The sequence below is a fragment of the Rhinoraja longicauda genome, chromosome 7, assembly GCF_053455715.1.
Source record: "Rhinoraja longicauda isolate Sanriku21f chromosome 7, sRhiLon1.1, whole genome shotgun sequence".
Classification (NCBI taxonomy): Eukaryota; Metazoa; Chordata; class Chondrichthyes; order Rajiformes; family Arhynchobatidae; genus Rhinoraja; species Rhinoraja longicauda.
Window position 1 is genome coordinate 72,774,234 of NC_135959.1, and position 22,120 is coordinate 72,796,353.

A 22,120-nucleotide genomic window follows, 5' to 3' on the forward strand; every position below is an offset into this window, starting at 1 on the left:
ACTGGGTAAATGTAAAAATTGTCCCTCGTGTGTGTAGGATAGTGTTAATGTGCGGGGATTGCTGGGCGGCGCTGACTCGGTGGGCCGAAGGGCCTGTTTCCGCGCTGTATCTCTATTAAAAAAAAATCAAATCAGACAAACCCCTCCGCTGGATGCTGACCTCTGCAGCTGTCTAATCGCTGCACGAACAGCAGCTTCAAGTTTGCAGTGGTCATCCATTGACATTCCAGACTGTAGCCACCGCCCGCACAAAGCAGCAATTCATTCACTCAAACGTTTGTTTTTCTTTTGATTCGCGGACAAATCAAGAACGATTTTGAGAAAACCAAGAATAACTCATGGTTTGGGAAGAGCGACATATTCCCTCTTGAGGAGCAGCTCCGGTACAAGTTACAACGCAAAAGAAGTGTAAGAAAATAACTGCAGATGCTGGTACAAATCGAAGGTATTTATTCACAAAATGCTGGAGTAACTCAGCAGGTCAGGCAGCATCTCAGGAGAGAAGGAATGGGTGACGTTTCGAGTCGAGACCCTTCTTCAAAAGAAAATCATCACAATCTCACTCACTTACCGAAGTATAAAACCTACAGAATTATCGAATTATTTTACATATTTACCATAAATACACCTAATTAATAGTTTTGAAAGCAGTATTTTCTTACCTCAAAGAAGCAAAACTAGAAAATACGGATGAAACGCAGGTCTGTATACAGGCAACAGCTCAGCCTGCGAGAATGTTTAGCACAAGTGACCTATGACCTGCGCATGCGCGGCTGAGATTCCGAACTCGCTTATTTCTGAAGAGGGGTCTCGACCCAAAACGTCACCCATTCCTTCTCTCCTGAGATGCTGCCTGACCTGCTGAGTTACTCCAGCATTTTGTGAAATAAATACCTTCGATTTGTACCAGCATCTGCAGCTATTTTCTTACACTCGCTTATTCCTATAATAATTCTCATCCTTTGGAAGTTATCAGGGACTTTCCAATGATTTCTTCAGGCTGGATTTTGTCATATACTGTAGATTTGCTAGCAGTAAGGTACAATGCTTTCACCTGCTACTTTAACTCACGGTGGCATGATCGAACTTCACAAAGCCATATTTGTTGCAGCTTGTCTGTCCCATTTTCTTGAGAGTTGTAAAATCCGCAAGAACTGCAATGTGACACCCTTGTTAGATGGTGTGCAAGTCTTCCTGTGGCCGTCGAAGTGTGATAATCTGCTATTCATACCACTGGAAACAATCTGAAATTATTAACCGTTCATAACACCTAGAGCATGGACTGGACTTTGAAATTGTTGCCAAAACATGGCACACCTTGCATGCGGGATCAGTAGATTATTTCTGTATACTTTGCTAATCGGGGATGTGCTTGGACAATATACTGGACTGTTTGTAAGAAATTAATTTCATTGTACACATGCACTTTGCACATGTGACAATAAAAAGAACCATTGATGATGGAGATACAGGAACTGTAGTTGCTGGTTTACACAAAAAGACACAAAGTGCTGGAGTAACTCGCGAGTCAGGCAACATCTTTGGAGAAAAGGAATAGATGACGTTTCTGGTCAGGACCCATCTTCAGATTAAATCTAATCTTTTCCAGTATAGCAGTCTGAAGAAGGGTTCCGACCTGAAACATCACCTTTCCCTCTTCTCCAGAGATGCTGTTTGACCCGCTGAGTTACTCAAGCATTTTGTGTGGATCTTCGGTATAAACCAGTGTCTGCAGTTCCTTCCTACAACCTTTTCCAGTATACCCTTGGATTCACTGAATACTAATCCACCCATCTGAGTTTTTCCCTACTTGTCTGCAGTTTGCTTTGACTGGATACCAGGGCAGAATATGTTTGCAATTTTTAATTACTCTGCAGAACTTGTGGAGCATGGTGGCGCAGCTGTATAACAGGTATAACAGAGCTTTATTTGTCGTTCGGTACCGAAGTACCGAACGAAACTACATAGCAGTCATAGAAAAAAAAAAGAACACAAGACACATGACCCCAACACAAACGTCCATCACAGTGACTCCAAACACCCCCTCACTGTGATGGAGGCAACAAAACTTCCCCTCTCTTCCCCACGCCCACGGACAGACAGCTCGTCCCCGACCGACCCGCACAGTCCCCGCACCGGGCGCTGAAACGTCTCGCGGCCGAACCGGGCGATGAAAGGCCCGCGACCAAGCCTTGCGCAGCTAAGTCCCGCAGCCGAGCCGCACCAGCGGTGAAAAGTCCCGCAGCCGAGTTGCACCGGGCGGTGTTAAGTCCCGCAGCCAAGCCGCACCAGCGGTGAAAAGTCCCGCAGCCGAGTTGCACCGGGCAGTGTTAAGTCCCGCAGCCGAGTTGCACCGGGCGGTGTTAAGTCCCCCAGCCGAGTTGCACCGGGCGGTGTTAAGCCCCGCATCCGAGCTGCACCGGGCGGTGTTAAGTCCCGCAGCCGAGTTGCTGCCTTACAACGCTAGAGACTTGGGCTCGATCCTGACCTCGGGTGCTGTCTGTACAGAGTTTGTATGTTCTCCCCGTGACCTGCGTGGGTTATCTCTGGGAGCTCCGGTTTCCACCCACACTCCAAAGACGTACAGATTTGTAGGTCAATTGGCTTGGTCAAATGATACATTTTCCCTGGTGTGTGTAGGATCGTGTTAGTGCATGGGGATCGCTGGTTGGTACGGACGCGGTGGGCTGAAGGGCCTGTTTCCGCGCTGTATCTCTAAACTAAACTCAATTCTGTAGCGGCAGACTTCACCTCAGGCGTTCTTCAGACTTCCTCCACCATTAGTTCAGAAATAGGTTTGTTTGGCAATCTCATCAGTGTTGTACGACATTCACTGCATCTCATTTCATGGAGCACTACCAGGCGCCACGGCTATCTAATGTCAGAGCTTGTGGGTTATAAGTTAGTGACATCCCTGCTACCCTAGCGTTGGACTACGGCCAACTTCAACACAGGAGGCCTAGTCAGTTGCAGTGCCACTGCTGAAACCCTCCCACAATCACCGTTTGTGGCAATGTTATCAATGTTGAGGAAGGGAGAGGTCTCTATGTCAGCATAATGAAGGAGCCAGTTATTGACTTCAGGACGCGTGGTGGAGTACATGCCCCAGTCAGCATCAATGGTGCAAAAGTGGAAATAGCTGGCAACTTCAAGTTCCTTGACATTAATATTACCAATCGAAGGTATTTATTCACAAAATGGTGGAGTAGCTCAGCAGGTCAGGCAGCATCTCAGGAGAGAAGGAATGGGTGACGTTTCGGGTCGAGACCCTTCTTCAGACTGATGTCAAGGGGGTGGGACAAAGGAAGGATATAGGTGGAGACAGGAAGATAGAGGGAGAACTGGGAAGGTGTCCCGCCCCCCTGACGTCAGCCTGAAGAAGGGTCTCGACCCGAAACGTCACCCATTCCTTCTCTCCTGTGATGCTGCCTGACCTGCTGAGTTACTCCAGCATTTTGTGAATAAATACCTTCGATTTGTACCAGCGTCTGCAGTTATTTTCTTACACTTAATATTTCCAATGATCTGTCATAGACCAACCATATTAGCCATGAAGGCGCACCACCTCTAATCGCTTAGAGACTGAGGAAATTCAGCATGTCTCCAATGACACTTACAAACATCTAGAGATGCACCACAGAGAGCATAATGTTGGGTTGCATCACACCTTGGTTTGGGAACAGCTCTGCCAAAGAACGCAAGAAATGCCAGAGAGTTGTGGGTGTAGCCCAGTCCATCACACAGACCAGATTCCCCAACATTGACTCCGTCTACACTTCACGCTGCCTTGGAAAAGCAGCCAACATAATCAAAGACTTGTCCCACCTTGGTCTTTCCTACTTGTCTCCGCTCCTGTCCGGCAGAAAGTACAGAAACTTGGAAGTACGGAACACCAGACTCGGGCACTTCCCCTCTATTATCAGGCTTCTGAACAATCCGTCCAGAAGCTAAGGCACTGTCCGATTCACCTCTACCCCATTGCAGACCTTGGACTTTGTCTCTGGAACTGATGCGCTACAATCCTGAGAACTATATTCTGCACTCTGTATCGTCCCCTTTGCTCTACCTATTGTGCTTGAGTTTGACTTGATTGTATTTCTGAATAGGTTTAATATAAGAAAATAACTGCAGATGCTGGTACAAATCGAAGGTATTTATTCACAAAATGCTGGAGTAACTCAGCAGGTCAGGCAGCATCTCGGGAGAGAAGGAATGGGCGACGTTTCGGATAGGTTTAGGTGCTTTTGAGTTCTGTGTTACCCATTCAGGCACTGTATTCTAGATCTCCGTCACCCTTTTCTGAAAGAGATCTTCCTCAACTGGATACACAAGGAACTGCAGGTGCTGATTTACAAAAAAAGACACAAAGTACTGCAGTAACTCAGTGACCCAGCCAGCATCTCTGGAGAACATGGATGGCTGATGTTTTGATTTGGGACTCTTCTGAAAAAGGGTCCCTACCCAAAACGTGGCCAATCTGTGTTCTCCAGAGATGCTGCCTGAGCCGCTGAGTTACCTCAGCACTTTGCATCTTTTTTTCTATATGCTTTATATCTTTATGCTAATGGAATTAGATAATTCCTGTTCTTCTCCCTCAGGTGTGGTCTCAATAGGGTTCATACAATCTTATAGAAATTAAAGACTAAAGGATTTGTTTCCATTTACCACTTGTCTTTCCCACCTGAATGCTCACTGCAACTGAGTCAAGCTACCTAATGACGATATTAAATTAAACTTTGCCAAGCACAAGTCCAAGTGCACTTGAAATCCCCAAGTGCTGGCGCCTAGGCTGGGTGAAGTAGCCGATCTCATCCTCATTGGGATTTCCGTGGCTGATGGGCGTTGAATATGCCCCCCTGCGGCTGGGGCTCTGGAACTCCGGCCCGGCTGGAGCCGGCAGATCCGTTCAAACAGCTGACTTCCAAAACCAACTTTGTGGGCCGGTATCTCGGCTTCTCGGCGGCCTAGGCGGAACGTTCCGGTACCATTGGAGTCCTCTCGGAGGCCGTGACCTCTGTCGGCCGGCAAAACGGATAATCCACAACGGCTCTGGAACCAAGGGTGCCGGGAAATTGGTGGTGGATCTGCACTATGTTCCTTTGCTCAGGGCTAGAACAACATTTTAAAGATATTTGGACAGGTAGATGGACAGGAACGGTTTAGAGAGAGATATGGGCCAAACACGAGCAGGTGGGATGTGCAGATGCAATCTTGGTCAGCGTGGGCAGTTTGGGCCGAAGGGCCTGTTTCCGTGCTGTGTGACTGTATCGGGGAATTTATTCTCATGGAGGTTAGTGAACTTATAGAATCGTCTGCAACAAAAAACGAAATGCAGAAAGAACTCAAACAGCTTTTGCAGAAAAGGAATACAGTTCAAGTTCTAGATTGAAGAGCTTGTTCATCATTTTGTTTGATCCAGAGTCCAGTATTAAACGATGAGGTTAACATTTCCATTTTGTTCCAATCTTTTAAATCAACATTCAAAAGGCTCTGGAGCAAAAAGTCAGTGCTGGAAGAACTCAGCGGGTCAGGCAGCATGTGTGGAGGGAATGGGCAGACAACGTTTCGGGTTGAGACCCTTCTTCAGACTGATTCCTCCACAGATGCTGCCCGACCAACTGAATTTTACCAGCACCGTGTGTTTTACTCGTGATTCCAGCATCTGCAGTTCCTTGTTTTCCATTGGAATGACCAAGTTGTTAACTGCAAAGTAAAAGTACGGTTAAACAACACTGAGATAATTGGATAGAAAGCTTAAAGGCTAACAGCCCTCAGATCAAATGGATCTTCTTTGTGATGAAACTTGAGTCAGGAGTTAATGAATATTTGCTTTGGCACAATTGGCAAGTGTAATAATCTATGAAGACTATTTATCATTCAGAACCCGTGCTGAAACTATTTGGGTTCCCAGAAGGCACAGATGACAAGCCAGCATTTTTAAGCTCCGTAGACTCATTATAAATTTGCTTTAGAGAATCGTCCACAGTGAATGATTAGTTGTGATTAAAATGCCTACTTCAGAACTTGTGACTTTGGATTTAAACATTCATTCATGCTTGCTTTTACTCAGACTTGTCCAAATACTAGTTTGCCTTTTTCGAGATATAGCATGGAAATGGGCCCTTCGGCCCAGGGAGTCCACGCCGACCATCGGTCACCCATTCACACTAGGTCTATGTTGTCCCACTTTCCCCATTCACTCCCTGCACACTAGGGGCAATTTACAGAGGGGCGATTAATCGAGGAACCCGCACGTCTTTGGGAAGCGGGAGCAAACTGGAGCACCCGGAGAAAACCCACATGGTCACAGAGAAAACATGCAAAGGTCGGATTCGAACCTGGGCCTCTGGCTCTGAGAGGCAGCTGCACTACCCGCCGCACCACTGCCGTCCATGGCGCAGGCAGTGAGTCTTGCTAGCAACATGGATCTAGTCTCACTTTTCCACAACAGACTGGATTTGGCAGATATAAATTTTACTAGTCTACCATTCAGAATATAGAGGAACGCAAGAGCCACAACCATGGAATGTCCGAATGCTTTGCACTCATTGAAATTGAGTGCAGTCGTGTTACAATATAGGAAACATATCTACCCACTGCAAAGTCTTGCTAAAATCTATATGGGTGACATTGAATAAGATTCAGGAAAAGATAATTATAGGAGGAATTTAGATTTTTTTTAAATTTAGATTTAGAGATACTTTATTTTTTTAGATTTAGAGATACAGCGCGGAAACAGGCCCTTCGGCCCACCAGGTCCGCGCCGCCCAGCGATCCCCACACATTAACACTATCCTACACACACTAGGGACAATTTTTTTTACATTTGCCCAGCCAATTGACCTACATACCTGTACGTCTTTGGAGTGTGGGAGGAAACTGAAGATCTCGGAGAAAACACACGCAGGTCACGGGGAGAACGTACAAACTCCGTGCAGACGGCGCCCGTAGTCAGGATCGAATCTGAGTCTCCGGCACTGCATTCGCTGTAAGGCAGCAACTCTACCACTGCGCCACCGTGACCGCCCTTTATAATTTATATTCATATTATATTATATTAATATTATATTAATAAAATTAATAATTTGTATTAAAGTTCATATGCCTTCCTATCCATATATGTTCAAATATCTTTGGAAAGTCAGTATTGTAACCGCTTCTATAGCTCCCTCGTAACTCATTCGAGATACGGACTACCCTCTGAGTGAAAACATTGCCCCTGAGATCCATCTTAAATCTATCTCCTCTCACCTTAAGCCTGCGCCCTCTAGTTTTAGAATCCTCTACCCTGGGGTAAAGACTATGAGCGTTCACTCTATCCGTGCCCCTCGTGATCTTGTGCACCTCAATAAGGTCACCCCTCAGCCTCTTGGATTCCCCCCCAAAATGTCCCAGCCTATCCAATCTCTCCCTGTAACTCAAGCCCGGGTAACGACCTTCTGTGCATTGAATGTACAGTCCCTCTTGACTTCGATGGAGACGTGTCACTAATCCTAACATTGTAAAAAGAAAAAATCAGCAATGTGATGATGCAATTGGTATTTGGAGGAAGAAATAGAATTTACTACTAGACCCTAAATGACGAGGTTTATATTTCCATCGCATATCTTTGATACCTTCTGATAGTGCATTAGCGAGAGTTGTTGAGTACTGCATTAGCAGGCTGTTTGAGGCCAAGTTAATTGCAGTGTGCGTAGTTGTCCGGGTGAAGCATAGTCCTGTCAGATAACAAGTGTTGGTTTAATAGCCCTTCATTATCACTGACAGCTGTGAGGAATTGCTAGTGCGAATGCCCTGTACAAATAGCACGGTGTGAATTAAAGAGCAGTCCGTCAGGCCTTTGCCTCGTTCTGATCTGAGTGCATCACAAAAGATGGGAATGTGGGTTAGTGACACATTATATGCAAGGGCAGTAATGTTCATGAAATCCAATCAATGCATTTATGATTGGAAGCCACGCAGTATTAGAATCCAACACGTTAGATTTTACATTATCAATATATCATCAGGTTACAAACAAGCAGAAGCGAGGAGATGATGGTTTAATAGGTCACTAAACTTCAGTGCATTCCCCCACAGGTTTGGGTTAAGAGTTCAATCCCAGCTAATGAAATAAAAGACTCAACTCTCTACAAGTCTGTACTTGTCTGTTGCATCATCTGTGTATAAATCAAAGGTCTTCACACTTTAAATATGAGCACAAAAGGATGTATGAGAATGTCATCTTTCTGAGAACTGATGTTTAGCTGAATTCAGTTGTAAGAACATACTGTAACGTAATAAATAGGGGCAAAAGGACACGTAGCTCTTCAAACCTGGAGATACTCAGCAGGACAGGCAGCATCTCTGGAGGGAAGGAATGGGTGACGAAGGATTGGGGACATCTTTGTCCAGAGATGGTGCCTGGCCCACTGAGTTACTCCAGCATTTTGTATCTATCCTCAGTGTAAACCTGCATCTGCAGTTCCTTCCCACACAGCACTTCAAACGTGTCCGATTCACCTCTACCCCATTGTGGACGTTGGACTTTGTCTGTGGAACTGTTGCGCTACAATGCTGAGAACTATATTCTGCACTCTGTATCTTCCCCTTTGCTCTACCTATTGTACTTGAGTTTGACTTTATTGTATTTATGTATAGTATTATCTGATCTGATTGGCTAGCATGCAAAACAAAGCTTTTCACTTAACCTCGGTGCACGTGACAAGAAATAAACCTAAACATACGTCAGAACATAGAGGTAGAGGAGAATAATTTAACATGGCATCGTGTTTAGCCAACTCATAACCTGCAGTCATTGTGGGCCGGAGGGCCTGTTCCTTAGCTGCACTGTTCTATGTTGACAGCACGCAAAACAACGCTTTTCACTGTACCTCGGTACACATGACAAGTAATCTGAATCTGAATCTGAATTACCTTTATTGTCATTCAAAATGAATTGAACGAAAATAATTTGCCACGCAGCCACAACAGTACAGAGTAAAAGACACAAGATACACAATTTTAACACAAACATCCATCACAGTGACTCCTCCAGACACTCCTTCACTGTGATGGAAGGCAAGAAAATTTCTTCTCTCTTCCCCCGTGTTTCTCCCACGGACAGATAGTTCGACTTCTGCCGAGGCGACCGAGGCTCCCGACTCGCGCAGCCCCCGCAAGGAGATGGAAGGTCCCGCAGCCGCGCCGCGCCGGGCGATGAAAAGACCCGCGGCCGAGCTACGCTGGGCAATGGAAAGTCCCGCGGCAGGGCTATGGGACTTTAAACCTTAACCTAAACCTAGCCTACATTGTCATTTAGTGAGATAATACTTAAACCGATGGTCAGCCTCCACTACTCCTCCCTGCCCATTCCCCATTGCCACTAATACCGAATCTGCACAATCGATGTTTTGTTTAGGAGAATTAATGGTGATGCACTGATTGTTGCTGCCACCTTTTGGAATCTTTATGCCCATACATGTTATAAATCAACACTCCCAAGCCAAAGCAGTCTGATATTCTGCTGTATACAATGCCGGTTATTCCCAGTGCCCGACAGTGATTTACAGTCAGACCCTCGGTACAGGCTGCCTTCAGTATTTATATTCTGTCAACATTCAAAATAGATAAACTCTATCCAATTTTGTTACCGTTTGCTGCCATAATTTCAACGTTTGTTATTCTTTTTTTTATTAGTCCTTCAAAATATATTTAGATCATCCCACAAGAGCCATTAAGTCACCTCTCACCTGATACCTATGCCCTCTAGTTTTTGATTCCCCTACTCTGGGTTTAAAAACTCCGCCATCACCCTTCCAATTCCCTTCAAGATTTTATACACCTCGATAAGATCTCACCTCAGCAAACTGCGCGCTCCAAGGAATAACGTGCAAGCCTGCCCAACCTCTCTTATTGCTCAGGCCCTCGAGTCCAGGTAAACTGTTGTTTATTTGTGTGGCAATTGTGCTGAAGGCTTGATGTGATGTAGTTTAGTTCGGTTTAGTTCAGAGATACAGTGTGGAAACAGGCCCTTTGGCCCACCGTACCGCACCGACCAACATTCACCCTCACACACACTTGAGATCATTTACAGGAGCCAATTCACCCACAAACCTCCACGCCTTTGGAGTCGGGGAGGAAATGGGAGCACCCTGGAGAAACCCACGCAGTCACAGGGAGAATGTGCAAAGTGTACAGGCGCCGTGAGGCAGAGGCTCTACCGCTGCGCCACCGTGCCGCCCCCACATAGTATGCCTATTCTGGAGTGACTAGGCTTGTATACACTGGAATTTAGAAGGATGAGAGGAGATCTTATCGAAACGTATAAGATTATTAAGGGGTTGGACACGTTAGAGGCAGGAAACATGTTCCCAATGTTGGGGGAGTCCAGAACAAGGGGCCACAGTTTAAGAATAAGGGGTAGGCCATTTAGAACTGAGATGAGGAAAAACTTTTTCAGAGAGTTATGAATCTGTGGAATTCTCTGCCTCAAAAGGCAGTGGAGGCCAATTCTCTGAACGCATTCAAGAGAGAGCCGGATAGAGCTCTTAAGGATAGCGGAGTCAGGGGGTATGGGGAGAAGGCAGGAACGGGGTACTGATTGAGAATGATCAGCCATGATCACATTGAATGGCGGTGCTGGCTCGAAGGGTGCTATTGTCTATTCTCTCGAAAATCATAGATGGTGTTGTCTGATCGGGCGTTTAATTTTAATTTGCAGTCAGCGTTTGGAGATCCGGGCTGAGGTGGTGGATGCTTTCTTGTCCAAGTTTCAACTAAATGCGGACGAGCTGAACATCCTACGAGGCCCAAGAGAGGGTCCCATCACAGAGGTAACCCAGGTGCCACAAGCATCATGATATTTAGCAGAAGCACTACACGTACAAAATTGTGCAACGTACATTTTTATATACTTTTAGGATTTCTTCAAAGCACTGGGAAAAGTGAAGCTAATTCACAACGATGTGAAGGTTCTGTTACGAACAAACCAACAAACGGCAGGGTAAGGAGTGTTCTTTCACGGGAATCTTGAATTGCCAAATGACTTGGTGCATTTTGGTTTGATTTGAGGACGTGTAGGGAACAGTAACAGGACATTGTATTCAAACGGGGAACCTGGAGAGATGTAATCCTGCTTACAAACTGTGGAGCAAAGTGAGAGAAATAAAGCACAAAGATGGGTGGATGAGTCAAGAGACAAGAGACAAAATGGCCAGAGGGCAAAACATAAAGTGCTGGGGGAACTCAGCGGGTCAGGTATCATCTGCGGAAGGAATGGACAGATAATATTTCGGGTTAGGACCATTCTTCAGACCGATGGGTTGGGGGGGGGGGGGGGAGGGAAAGAAAGCTGGAAAACAGAGATGGGGGCGGGACAGAGTCTGGCAAGTGATGGGTGGATACAGGTGATGGGGTGATTAGCAGATGGGTGGAGTGAGTGACAAAGGTTGGTGGTAAAGAGGGGACAAAAGGGTGGCAGAACAGGAGAGAAGAGGAGGTGTGGGATGTAAAGCTGGAGGGAGCGATGTTGGTGGAAGATGTCGGAGGGGAGGGTGAGCAGAATACATTCTCTGGTTCATGAACAGAAAGTTTTGATAACATTAACCACTTTCCCACTAAACTATCAAACACCATAGATGAATTTTCAATAAGGTTATTCAAGGTATTTCACCTCTGAGTAATGCAATATGAAAAATGACTGACAATATTGACATTTTATTCTTTGAATTTCACAATTTGCCAATTTTAGTCATCATGAAAATTGTTTCGTGGTTTAGATTTAAGTTTATTATTGTCACGTGTACCAAGGTACGGTGAAAAGTTTTGTTTAGCTTGCTATCCAATCAGAACAGATAATATAAAAATGAGCCAAATTCAAGTACAACAGGTAAAGAGAAGGGGAAAATACAGGATGTGTAGGAAAATAACTGCAGATGCTGGTACAAATCGAAGGCATCACAAAATGCTGGAGTAACTCAGCAGGTCAGGCAGCATCTAGGAGAGAGGGAATGGGTGACGTTTCGGGTCGAGACCCTTCTTCAGACTGATGTCAGGGGGGCGGGACAAAGGAAAGATATAGGTGGAGACAGGAAGACAGTGGGAGAACTGGGAAGGGGGAGGGGAAGAGAGGGACAGAGGAGCTATCTAAAGTTGGAGGTCAATGTTCATACCGTTGGGCTGCAAGCTGTCCAAGCGAAATATGAGGTGCTGTTCCTCCAATTTCCGGTGGGAAATTCCGGCCAACCGCAAATTGGAGGAACAGCACCTCATATTTCGCTTGGGCAGCCTACAGCCCAGCGGTATGAACATTGACTTCTCCAACTTTAGATAGCTCCTCTGTCCCTCTCTTCCCCTCCCCCTTCCAAGTTCTCTATCTTCCTGTCTCCACCTATATCCTTCCTTTGTCCCGCCCCCCTGACATCAGTCCGAAGCAGGGTCTCGACCCGAAACGTCACCCATTCCTTCTCTCCTGAGATGCTGCCCGACCTGCTGAGTTACTCCAGCATTTTGTGATACCTTCGAGGGGAAGATACAGAGTGCCCATCATTCATATAAAATTCTTAAGTGATTGGACAGGCTAGATGCAGGACAAATGTTCCCGGTGTTGGCGGAGTCTTGAACCAGGGGTCACAGTTTAGGAATAAGGGGTAGGCCATTTAGGACTGAGATGAGGAGCAACCCAACCAGGACATCCTCGACCCTACCCTCTTCCCTACGCACAGGGTGCCCAAAGAAGAGGGTGGTGGGTGTGAAGTTCAGCCAGAAGGCAAGGAGCAGCCCCTTTAGATATTGAAACAGGGGCTGCAATCTCATACACTCCATGTACGTGTGGAACACAGACTCTTCCAGCCATGTAGATCCCTTCGATGGTGGGGAGGTCAGTACCTGTGATGGGCCTTCGATGGTGGGGAGGTCAGTACCTGTGATGGGCCGGGCAGTGTCCACCACTCTCTGTAGTCTCCTTCATTCCTGGGTGTTCAGGTTATCATGCAGTGAATGTTTTCTTGAAAATGTTGTGCATCTCAGGCAATACTGTGTCCGCAGAATACACAAAAGTCAAAAACACAATATCAATGATTGTTAATTCCTTTCCATGTTTTAAAGTTTGGAAATCATGGAACAGATGGCCCTTCTCCAAGAGACATCATATGAAAAACTCTACAGATGGGCACAAGGTATGTCTGCTGTCGGAAGGTATTTCTGAGGTGAAGAATGGCTTTTGATTGAAGTAAACAATGCATCAAGCACATTTATGTCAGATATCTGTAAAGTGAATGCTATTCAATGCTTTGACATAAAGATCAGTTTGAACATATAAAAAATATTTTTGCATTAATCACAAAGACATTTTTTCCTATTTCAGGTACTGCTTTAATTCTACGGTTGCTCCACTGCTTTAATTAAGTTGTTTTATTCCAGCTGGTCATTGTTTGGACTGTTTGTGGTATTTGCACCTGTTTATGTGCCTGTCCCTTCTAGACAAGATCTTATCCCTTCTTGATAAGATCATTAAAAATGGGAGAGCTTCTGGTTTACCTCTTTGTGCTACCTCTACTACACATATTTAGTTTAGTTTCGAAATATACAGGCAACAGGCCCTTCGGCCCATCGGGTCCATACTGACCATCGATCACCCGTTCACACCTCTTCTACGTTATCCCACTTTCTCATCCACCTCCTACACTAGGGGCAATTTACAGAGGTCAATTGGAATGTGGGAGGAAACCAGCGCACCCAGAGGAGACTCGAGCAGTCACAGGGAGAACGTGCAAACTCCATACAGACAGCACCTGGGGTCAGGATGAAACCTGGGTTTCTTTTATGAGGTCTCTTTTATCCAAGTCTCCATTGAGTTGGCCGCGGTGGTCTAAATCCAAACCACTAATTATAGAGCACTCCCTGTAATGACTTCTGATTCTAATTTGGATCAGATTCTTGGGTCCTCCAAAGATAAGAATGGCATTGTCTGTTCAATGCAATAAGTGGTCACATTTTGACAATATAATATTGTGTTAGCTTCTTGGAAAGCATACAGATATAGAGCAATACAGCATGGAAATGGGTCCCTTAGCCCAAGCCCTACAGATATAATCTCTATATCTGTATACTTTCCAAGAAGCTAACACAATATTGTATTGTCAAATGCTGGCCAAGATACCCCATCTAGGCTCAACGCTTTGCCCCTATCCCTCTAAACCTTTCCTATCAGTACACCTGTTCAAAATGTTTAAACAAAGAACTGCAGATGCTGGTTTATACCAAAGATTGACACAAAGTGCTGCGTAACTCAGCAGGTCAGGTAGCATCTCTGAAGAAAAAGGATAGATGACATTTTGGGTCGGGACCCTTCTTCTGACTCCTGACCCGAAACTTCACCCATCCTTTTTCTCCGGATTTGCTACCTGACCCGTACTCCTGCACTTTGTGTCTATCTTTAGTGAAACCTGTCTAAATGTATTTTAAATGTTGTTGTGTGTACATGCCTCAACTACCGCTTTTGGTAACTCGTTCCATATACCTCGCACCCTCTGTGTGACAACTGCTCCTCAGGTTCCTATTAAATCTTTCCCCTCTCACCTTAAACCTACGTTCTCTGGTTCTGATTTCCCTACTCTTGGTGAAAGACTCTGTGCATTCACCCTATTTATTCCCCTTGTGATATTATACACCTCCCTAAGATCACCCTTCAGCCTCCTGCGTTCCAAGGGTAGTCCACAGTGCTGTTATGTTTGCGTGCTACTGTATGTTTCATTTTTTTTCCCTTAGTACCTAATCAGATGTACAGCACTTTGGTCAACGTGGGTTGTTTTTAAATGTGCTATACAAATAAAATTGACTTGACTTGACTTGACTAGCCTGCCCAACCTCTCCCTATAAATCCTTAAATCACTGCTCTCTAGTTCTTGTAAGAAAATAACTGCAGATGCTGGTACAAAACGATGGTATTTATTCACAAAATGCTGGATTAACTCAGCAGGTCAGGCAGCATCTCAGGAGAGAAGGAATGGGTGACGTTTTGGGTCTCGAAACGTCACCCATTCCTTCTCTCCTGAGATGCTGCCTGACCTGCTGAGTTAGATTTTTTTAGATTTAGATTTAGATTTAGAGATACAGCGCAGAAACAGGCCCTTCGGCCCACCGGGTCCACACCGCCCAGCGATCCCCGCACACCAACACTCTCCTACACCCACTAGGAACAATTTTTTCATTTGCCCAGCCAATTAACCTACATACCTGTACGTCTTTGGAGTGTGGGAGGAAACCGAAGATCTCGGAGAAGACCCACGCAGGTCACGGGGAGAACGTACAAACTCCGTACAGACGGCGCCCGTAGTCAGGATCGAACCTGAGTCTCCGGCGCTGCATTCGCTGTAAGGCAGCAACTCTACCGCTGCGCCACCGTGCCGCCCAACATTTTGTGAATAAATACCTTTGCTCTCTAGTTCTTGATTCTCTTACCCTGAGAGAGAAAGTCTCTGTGCGTTCAAAATGTATACATAAGTTGCTGAAAATGTAAGCATGGGTAATTAAACTGGGAATATTCCTTTTGTTTTTTTTCAGCTGATTGCAGAACTCTGACACAGCAGACCTGTGATATTTCCCCAGCGCAAACACAAGCAATGGAGGCTCTCCAGGACAGACCTATACTCTACAAGTGAGTGTGTAGGAAGGAACCCCAGATGCTGGCTTATACCCAAGATAGACGCAAAATGCTTGAGTAACTCAGCAGGACAGGCAGTCAGAAGAAGGGTCTCGACCCGAAACGTCATCCATGTCTTCTCTCCAGAGCTGCTGCCTGTCACGCTAAATTACTCCAGCATTTTGTGTCTATCTACGGCAGTGTTGTCTTCACCACATGACTCTGCATCGAGGCTTTAGAAATACAATCAAAACAAGAACGCTCATTATAAGAATTGCACCTTGTTTAATAACATTTTAGGTTTTCATCCATTGGTCTAGGCCCTTCGGCCCACCTAGTCCGCGCCTACCAGCGATTCCTGTACGCCTACACCATCCTACGCACACACAAGGGACAATTTTACAATTTTTTTTTACCAAAACCAATTGACCTACAAACATTTATGTCTTTGGAGTGTGGGAGGAAACCCGAGCACCCGGGAAAAACCCACTCAGGCCAAGGGGAGAACGTACAAACTCTGTACAGACAGCACCCGAGGTCAGGATCAAATCCGGGTCTCTGGTGTTGTAAGGCAGCAACTCTGCCATTGCCGGGTCTCTGGTGTTGAAAGGCAGCAACTCTGCCATTGTGCCACCGGTTCAAAGCAATGAATGGTAACATTTTGACAATATAATACTATGTTAGCTTCTTAGAGAGTAGTATAGTATAGAACTTTATTGTCATTCGGTACAAGTACCGAACGAAATTTCAGCAGTCACAAAACACAACAAAAAAAAGAAAAAAGTACACAGGACACACGATCCCAAGACAAACATCCATCACAGTGAGTCCAAACACCCCCTCACTGTGATGGAAGGCAACAAAACTTCCACTCTCTTCCCCCCACGCCCACGGACAGGCAGCTCGACAGTATAGAATGATAGACTAATACAGCATTGTAATAGGCCCTTCGGCCCAATTCGTCCCTGCTGACCAAGATGTCCCATCTTGGCTAGACAACGCGTTGCATTTGGCCCATTATTTTCAAATCCTATCTTATCCATGTACCTGGCCAAATGTCTTCTTAGGGCTTTTTCCATCGCTGCTCCCACCCTATGGAACTCACTACCCCAAACCGTCAGAGACTCCTCCTCATTCACCACATTCAAAACATCACTGAAGTCTCACCTGTTCAGCACTGCCTTCAACCACTGACCGTCACCTCACCTTCTGTCTCCTTTCTCTGTTCGTTTACTTATTTATCTATTTATTTTCTTCTCTATGTTCTAGTAATCCCTGTAAAGCGTCTTTGAGTGTTTGAAAAGCGCTATATAAATGTAATGCATTATTATTATTATTATTATTATTAACTGTTGTTATAGTACCTGCCTCAATACCTCCTCTGGCAGCTCGTTCCATACACCCACCACCCTCTGTGTGAAAAAGTTGCCCCTCAGGTTCCTATTACCTTAAACCTATGCCCTCTGGTTCTTGATTCCCCTACCCTGGGTAAAAGGCTCTGTGCATTCACCCTATCTATTACCATCAAGATATTATACACCTCTATAAACTCGTCCCTCAACCTCCTGCGCTCCAAGGATTAAAGCCCTAACCTATGCAACCTTTTCATGTAGTTCAGGCCCTCAGTCCTGGTAACATCCTTGTAAATCTTCTCTGCGCTCTTTGCAACTCAATGGTATCTATCCTAACCTTTATGAATGTGACATAATTCAAATATATTTCAAAGTACTATGGATTTCAAAATGATTCATGGATGTTCAAACTGTTGTTAGAACATGATGTGTATATTTATACGATATTTTAAATATCAGTAATGGTTTTTCTTAAATGTGCTCTCTGTCAGAATCCCTCAAGGTGGTTAAGTGCTGATCTAGTTTGCCCGACCCCAGGGATCTTACTAACTAGTGGGAAGTTACAGTGGGAAGAGGACTTCCATGCCGTGGGAGTTACTGGAGTTTAAGGGCAGCTTGCTTCAAATTGTTAGCGAGCATCGTCACCCCACCGCCGGTCCCAAAACCTAGGCTAGTCCCAACGTTTACGCAGTGAGCATTGATTGTGAATGTTTGAAACTCCACGCAAAATGCTAGAGTAACTTGGCAGGTCAGGCAGCATCTCTGGAGAAAAGGAATAGTTGGGGTTTCACCTTTGACTTCAGCTGAGCGGATCCATGTGACCATGAGTGACCAAGTTCATAGCGGTACTTGTGGAATAAAAGATGTGAAGAGTAGCCGTTGGGAGAATAGAAACATAGAAACATAGAAAGTAGGTGCAGGAGTAGGCCATTCGGCCCTTCGAGCCTGCACCGCCATTCAATATGATCATGTCTGATCATCCAACTCAGTATCCCGTACCTGCCTTCTCTCCATACCCCCTGATCCCTTTAGCCACAAGGGCCACATCTAACTCCCTCTTAAATATAGCCAATGAACTGGCCTCAACTACCTTCTGTGGCAGAGAATTCCACAGATTCACCACTCTGTGTGAAAACAAAATATTCTCATCTCGGTCCTAAAAGACTTCCCCCTTATCCTTAAACTGTGACCCCTTGTTCTGGACTTCCCCAACATCGGGAACAATCTTCCTGCATCTAGCCTGTCCAACCCCTTAAGAATTTTGTAAGTTTCTATAAGATCCCCCCTCAATCTTCTAAATTCCAGCGAGTACAAGCCGAGTCTATCCAGTCTTTCTTCATATGAAAGTCCTGCCATCCCAGGAATCAATCTGGTGAACCTTCTCGGTACTCCCCTCTATGGCAATAAACCCGGCAGGTCAGGCAGTATCTGTGGGGGAAATGGAATGGAGGGGATTCTCCTTCCGCAGACTCTTTTTGTGGTGGAGAGAGAGGATGTGTCGTAGATCATGGGTGGGCCTGAACTGGGAGGCCTAGGACTGGGATGGAAGCCACACAGGGCTTGAAGGAGGCACAGGCAAGTGTTGAGGAAACGCACGTGGCTGTAGTAGCGATTCAGGGTCAGAACACGGTCATGGAGTAGGACAGCAGCAGGAACCTCAAGAGGGGGAGCTGTGAGCGAGGGCCTCGCAGAGGGGCAGCACGGGGCTCAGCGGTCGAGCTGCTGCCTCACAGCGCCACAGACCTAGGTTCGATCCTGCTGTCTGTCTGTACGGAGTTTGAACCTTCTCCCGGTCACCGCACGGGCTTTCTCGGGGTGCTCCGGTATCACCGGGCACCGCAGACTCGGTGGGCTGAAAGGCCTGTTTCCGTACTGCATCTCTAAACTAAGAACTCCCATCAGAGAGAGGAGGAGAACTTCTTCAAAGTCGGCTTATCTTGAGGAGATTTAGCAGTGAAGCAGTAAAATAGAGACACAAGGAACTGCAGATGCCGGCTCACAGAAAAAGGCACAAACTGCTGGAGTAACTCAGCGGGTTAGGCATCATCCGTGCAGAACATAAATAAACACACGTGGCCGTGGTAATGTCTGGGTCAGAACATGGTGGGAGAGCAGAAGAGCAACAGAAATGACCGAGGGGGAGCCTTGAGAGAGGGTCTCACAGGTAAACAAGTTGCGTTTACAGTGGGAAAGTGAAAAGACAATTGTTCCAGACACTAACATTTTGAAAAATATATGATATGACAAAGTAACTCTGCAAATGGGATAATTCAGGATGCTGATCTTTGTTAAATAACTGTGTAGCAAAATAACTGCAGATGCTGGTTCAAATCGAACGTAGACACAAAATGCTGGAGTAACTCAGCGGGTCAGGCAGCATCTCAGGAGAGAAGAAATGGGCGACGTTTTGGGTGGAGACCCTTCTCGACCCGAAACGTCACCCATTCCTTCTCTCCTGAGACGCTGCCTGACCCGCTGAGTTACTCCAGCATTTTGTGTCTACCTTTGTGAAATAACTACTCATTTAATCAGTCTGAAGAAGGGTCTCGACCCGAAACGTCACCCATTCCTTCTCTCCTGAGATGCTGCCTGACCTGCTGAGTTACTCCAGCATTTTGTGAAATAAATACCTTCGATTTGTACCAGCATCTGCAGTTATTTTCTTACTCATATAATGTTAAATGATTGGAATGCAGCTTCATAGTTCTGCCTTTTCCATTTTTCCATTGCCGTTTGTCATTCTGCGTGTGTTTATTGCTGCAGCTACATACTGGATGAGTTTGGCACGGCGAGGAGAAGCGCAGTGGTGCGGGGCTTCATCGACGCTCTCACCAGAGGTGGGCATGGCGGGACCCCTCGGCCCATCGAAATGCACTCCCACGACCCGTTACGGTACGGAACCCAGCACAGGGACAGGCCCTTTCTCGAAGGGCCGAATGGCCTCCTCCTGCACCTATTGTCTATTGTCTATTGGCCCACAATGTCCATGCGGAATATGAAGCCCAGCGAAACTATTCTCATCCACTATCAAGTGATCCGTATCTCACCGTTCCCTGCATATCCATGTGCCTTTCTAAAAGTTTCGTAGACACCACTATCGTATCTGCCTCCTCCACCACTCCTGGCAGCGAGTTCCAGGCACCCACCATTCTCTGTGTTGCCCCGTACATTTCCTTTAAACTTTGCCCGTCTCACCTTAAAGTTATGTACTCTAGTCTTTGGCATTTCCAACCGGGGGAAATGTTCTACTCTACCTAGATCTCTCATAATTTTACATATTTTGCTCCTGTCTCCCCTCACCTTCCGACATTCCAGAGAAAACAATTCAAACTGTAAGGAGGAATTTCTTTAGTTTGAGGGTGGTGAATCTGGAATTCATTGTCACAGACGGCTGTGGAGGCCGTCAATGGACATTTTTAAGGTGGAGATTGACAGATTATTGGTTACAACGCATAGATCAACTTGCACTTTACCCTGTCTAAAACTGTTACAATTGTTTCGTTGGGTTGCTGTTGTCTAAATTAATTAAATTATTGCATTGTATGGGAGGCGCATTCCCAATCTCGTTGTACCCCTGGGTACAATGACAATAAAGATATATTGTATTGTATTGTATTGTAGTGCGGGTGTCAGGGTTTATGGGGAGGAGAATGGGGTTAGGAGGGAGAGATAGATTAGCTATGATTGAATGGCGGCGTAGACTTGATGGGCCAAATGGTCTAATTCTGCTCCTATCACTTATGAAATTTTACTGCCACTTGTATTGTCAATTGTGTTGAACATATTTCTTTGTGTTTGTTAATCCTAACTCTGCTGAACCTGGTGCTTACAGATATGTCGGAGACATGTTGGCGTGGTTGCACCAGGCAGCTGCTTCTGAGAAAGAACATCTTGAGGGTCTGCTGAGGCTGGTGACTTTGCAAGGTAATTGTTCACACATTGCAGTCAACAGTCCCCCCTTGGGGCTTTGCAGCAACTTCATACAATTGGAGTCTCTACCACGTTACAATTTCTGGCGGCGCAGTGGCACAGCTGCTACCTTACAGCTCCAGAGGCCCGGGTTCCATCCTGGCCTCGTGTTCTGTCTGTGTGCAGCTTGTATGTTCTCCCTGAGACTGCGTGGGTTTTCTCCAGGTGATCCGGTCTCCTCCCACACTCCAAAGACTTGCGGGTTTGTAGGCTGATTGGCTTGAGAAGATTATTTCGTAAGGCTACAATTACGCAGAATTACAAATACATGCTACAATTCCTGCTCCCTTTTCATGCTAGAACAGAGTCAAACCCAGTACACCAGGTGGCAGTCTATACGTAGTCTCTCCAAGTGTGAATAGAAATCTCCATTACAACAAGCATGGCCGTAAAGTTCGAGTCACTCTGCTCTGAATCCCTTCTCTCCTGAGATGCTGCCTGACCTGCTGAGTTACTCCAGCATTTTGTGAATAAATACCTTCGATTTGTACCAGCATCTGCAGTTATTTTCTTACACTGCTCTATATTCAGGCTTATAACTCTGAATCAACCCTTGCTGTAATAGACCATGGTGAGGGAGCGTGGGGGGTGGTGTCCGTTGTTGCCCATTGTCCACTATAACCGAGTGAGGAAGGGTAAAGTTTAGCCCAAGGCCAGGAGGGAAGAAACGTGGTATCGGAGTGTGGGGGGGGGATTAAACAAGCGGGTATTCACAGGCCGGGGAGCGGCAGAGCCTCACAAGCGATGCGCCAGGGACGTACCCGGTACTTACGACACCGTCATGCTGCTCTCTCTCTCTCTCCACTCCCACAAAAGGCAGCTCCCGCCATGTGGCGCCAGCTCAACGGGTAACCTGGCGGAAGTGGGGGGCCTGTGCATCGGGAGCCTGGGTCCCCTATAACCTGGCAGAAGTGGGGGGCCTGTGCATCGGGAGCCTGGGTCCCCTATAACCTGGCAGAAGTGGGGGGCCTGTGCATCGGGAGCCTGGGTCCCCTATAACCTGGCAGAAGTGGGGGGCCTGTGCATCGGGAGCCTGGGTCCCCTATAACCTGGCAGAAGTGGGGGGCCTGTGCATCGGGAGCCTGGGTCCCCTATAACCAAAATCTGTTATACAGGTCCGTTATTGCGATGGTTTACTGTACCCTGGGCCACTTGGGTGTGGAAGATTAACCTTGAT

The 22,120-nt window shown here is 46.2% G+C and overlaps 1 protein-coding gene across 1 annotated transcript in view; it reads left to right on the forward strand.

The window, feature by feature from the left end:
- Nucleotides 1-22,120, forward strand: part of cog6 (component of oligomeric golgi complex 6) — a 70,469-nt gene that overhangs the window by 21,933 nt on the left and 26,416 nt on the right. The window contains exons 5-10 of the mRNA XM_078403225.1: nt 10,703-10,814; nt 10,902-10,984; nt 13,087-13,157; nt 15,544-15,637; nt 19,738-19,866; nt 20,807-20,898. Of these exons, the coding sequence (XP_078259351.1) occupies nt 10,703-10,814; nt 10,902-10,984; nt 13,087-13,157; nt 15,544-15,637; nt 19,738-19,866; nt 20,807-20,898 (581 nt within the window). The remainder of the gene's footprint in view (nt 1-10,702; nt 10,815-10,901; nt 10,985-13,086; nt 13,158-15,543; nt 15,638-19,737; nt 19,867-20,806; nt 20,899-22,120) is intronic.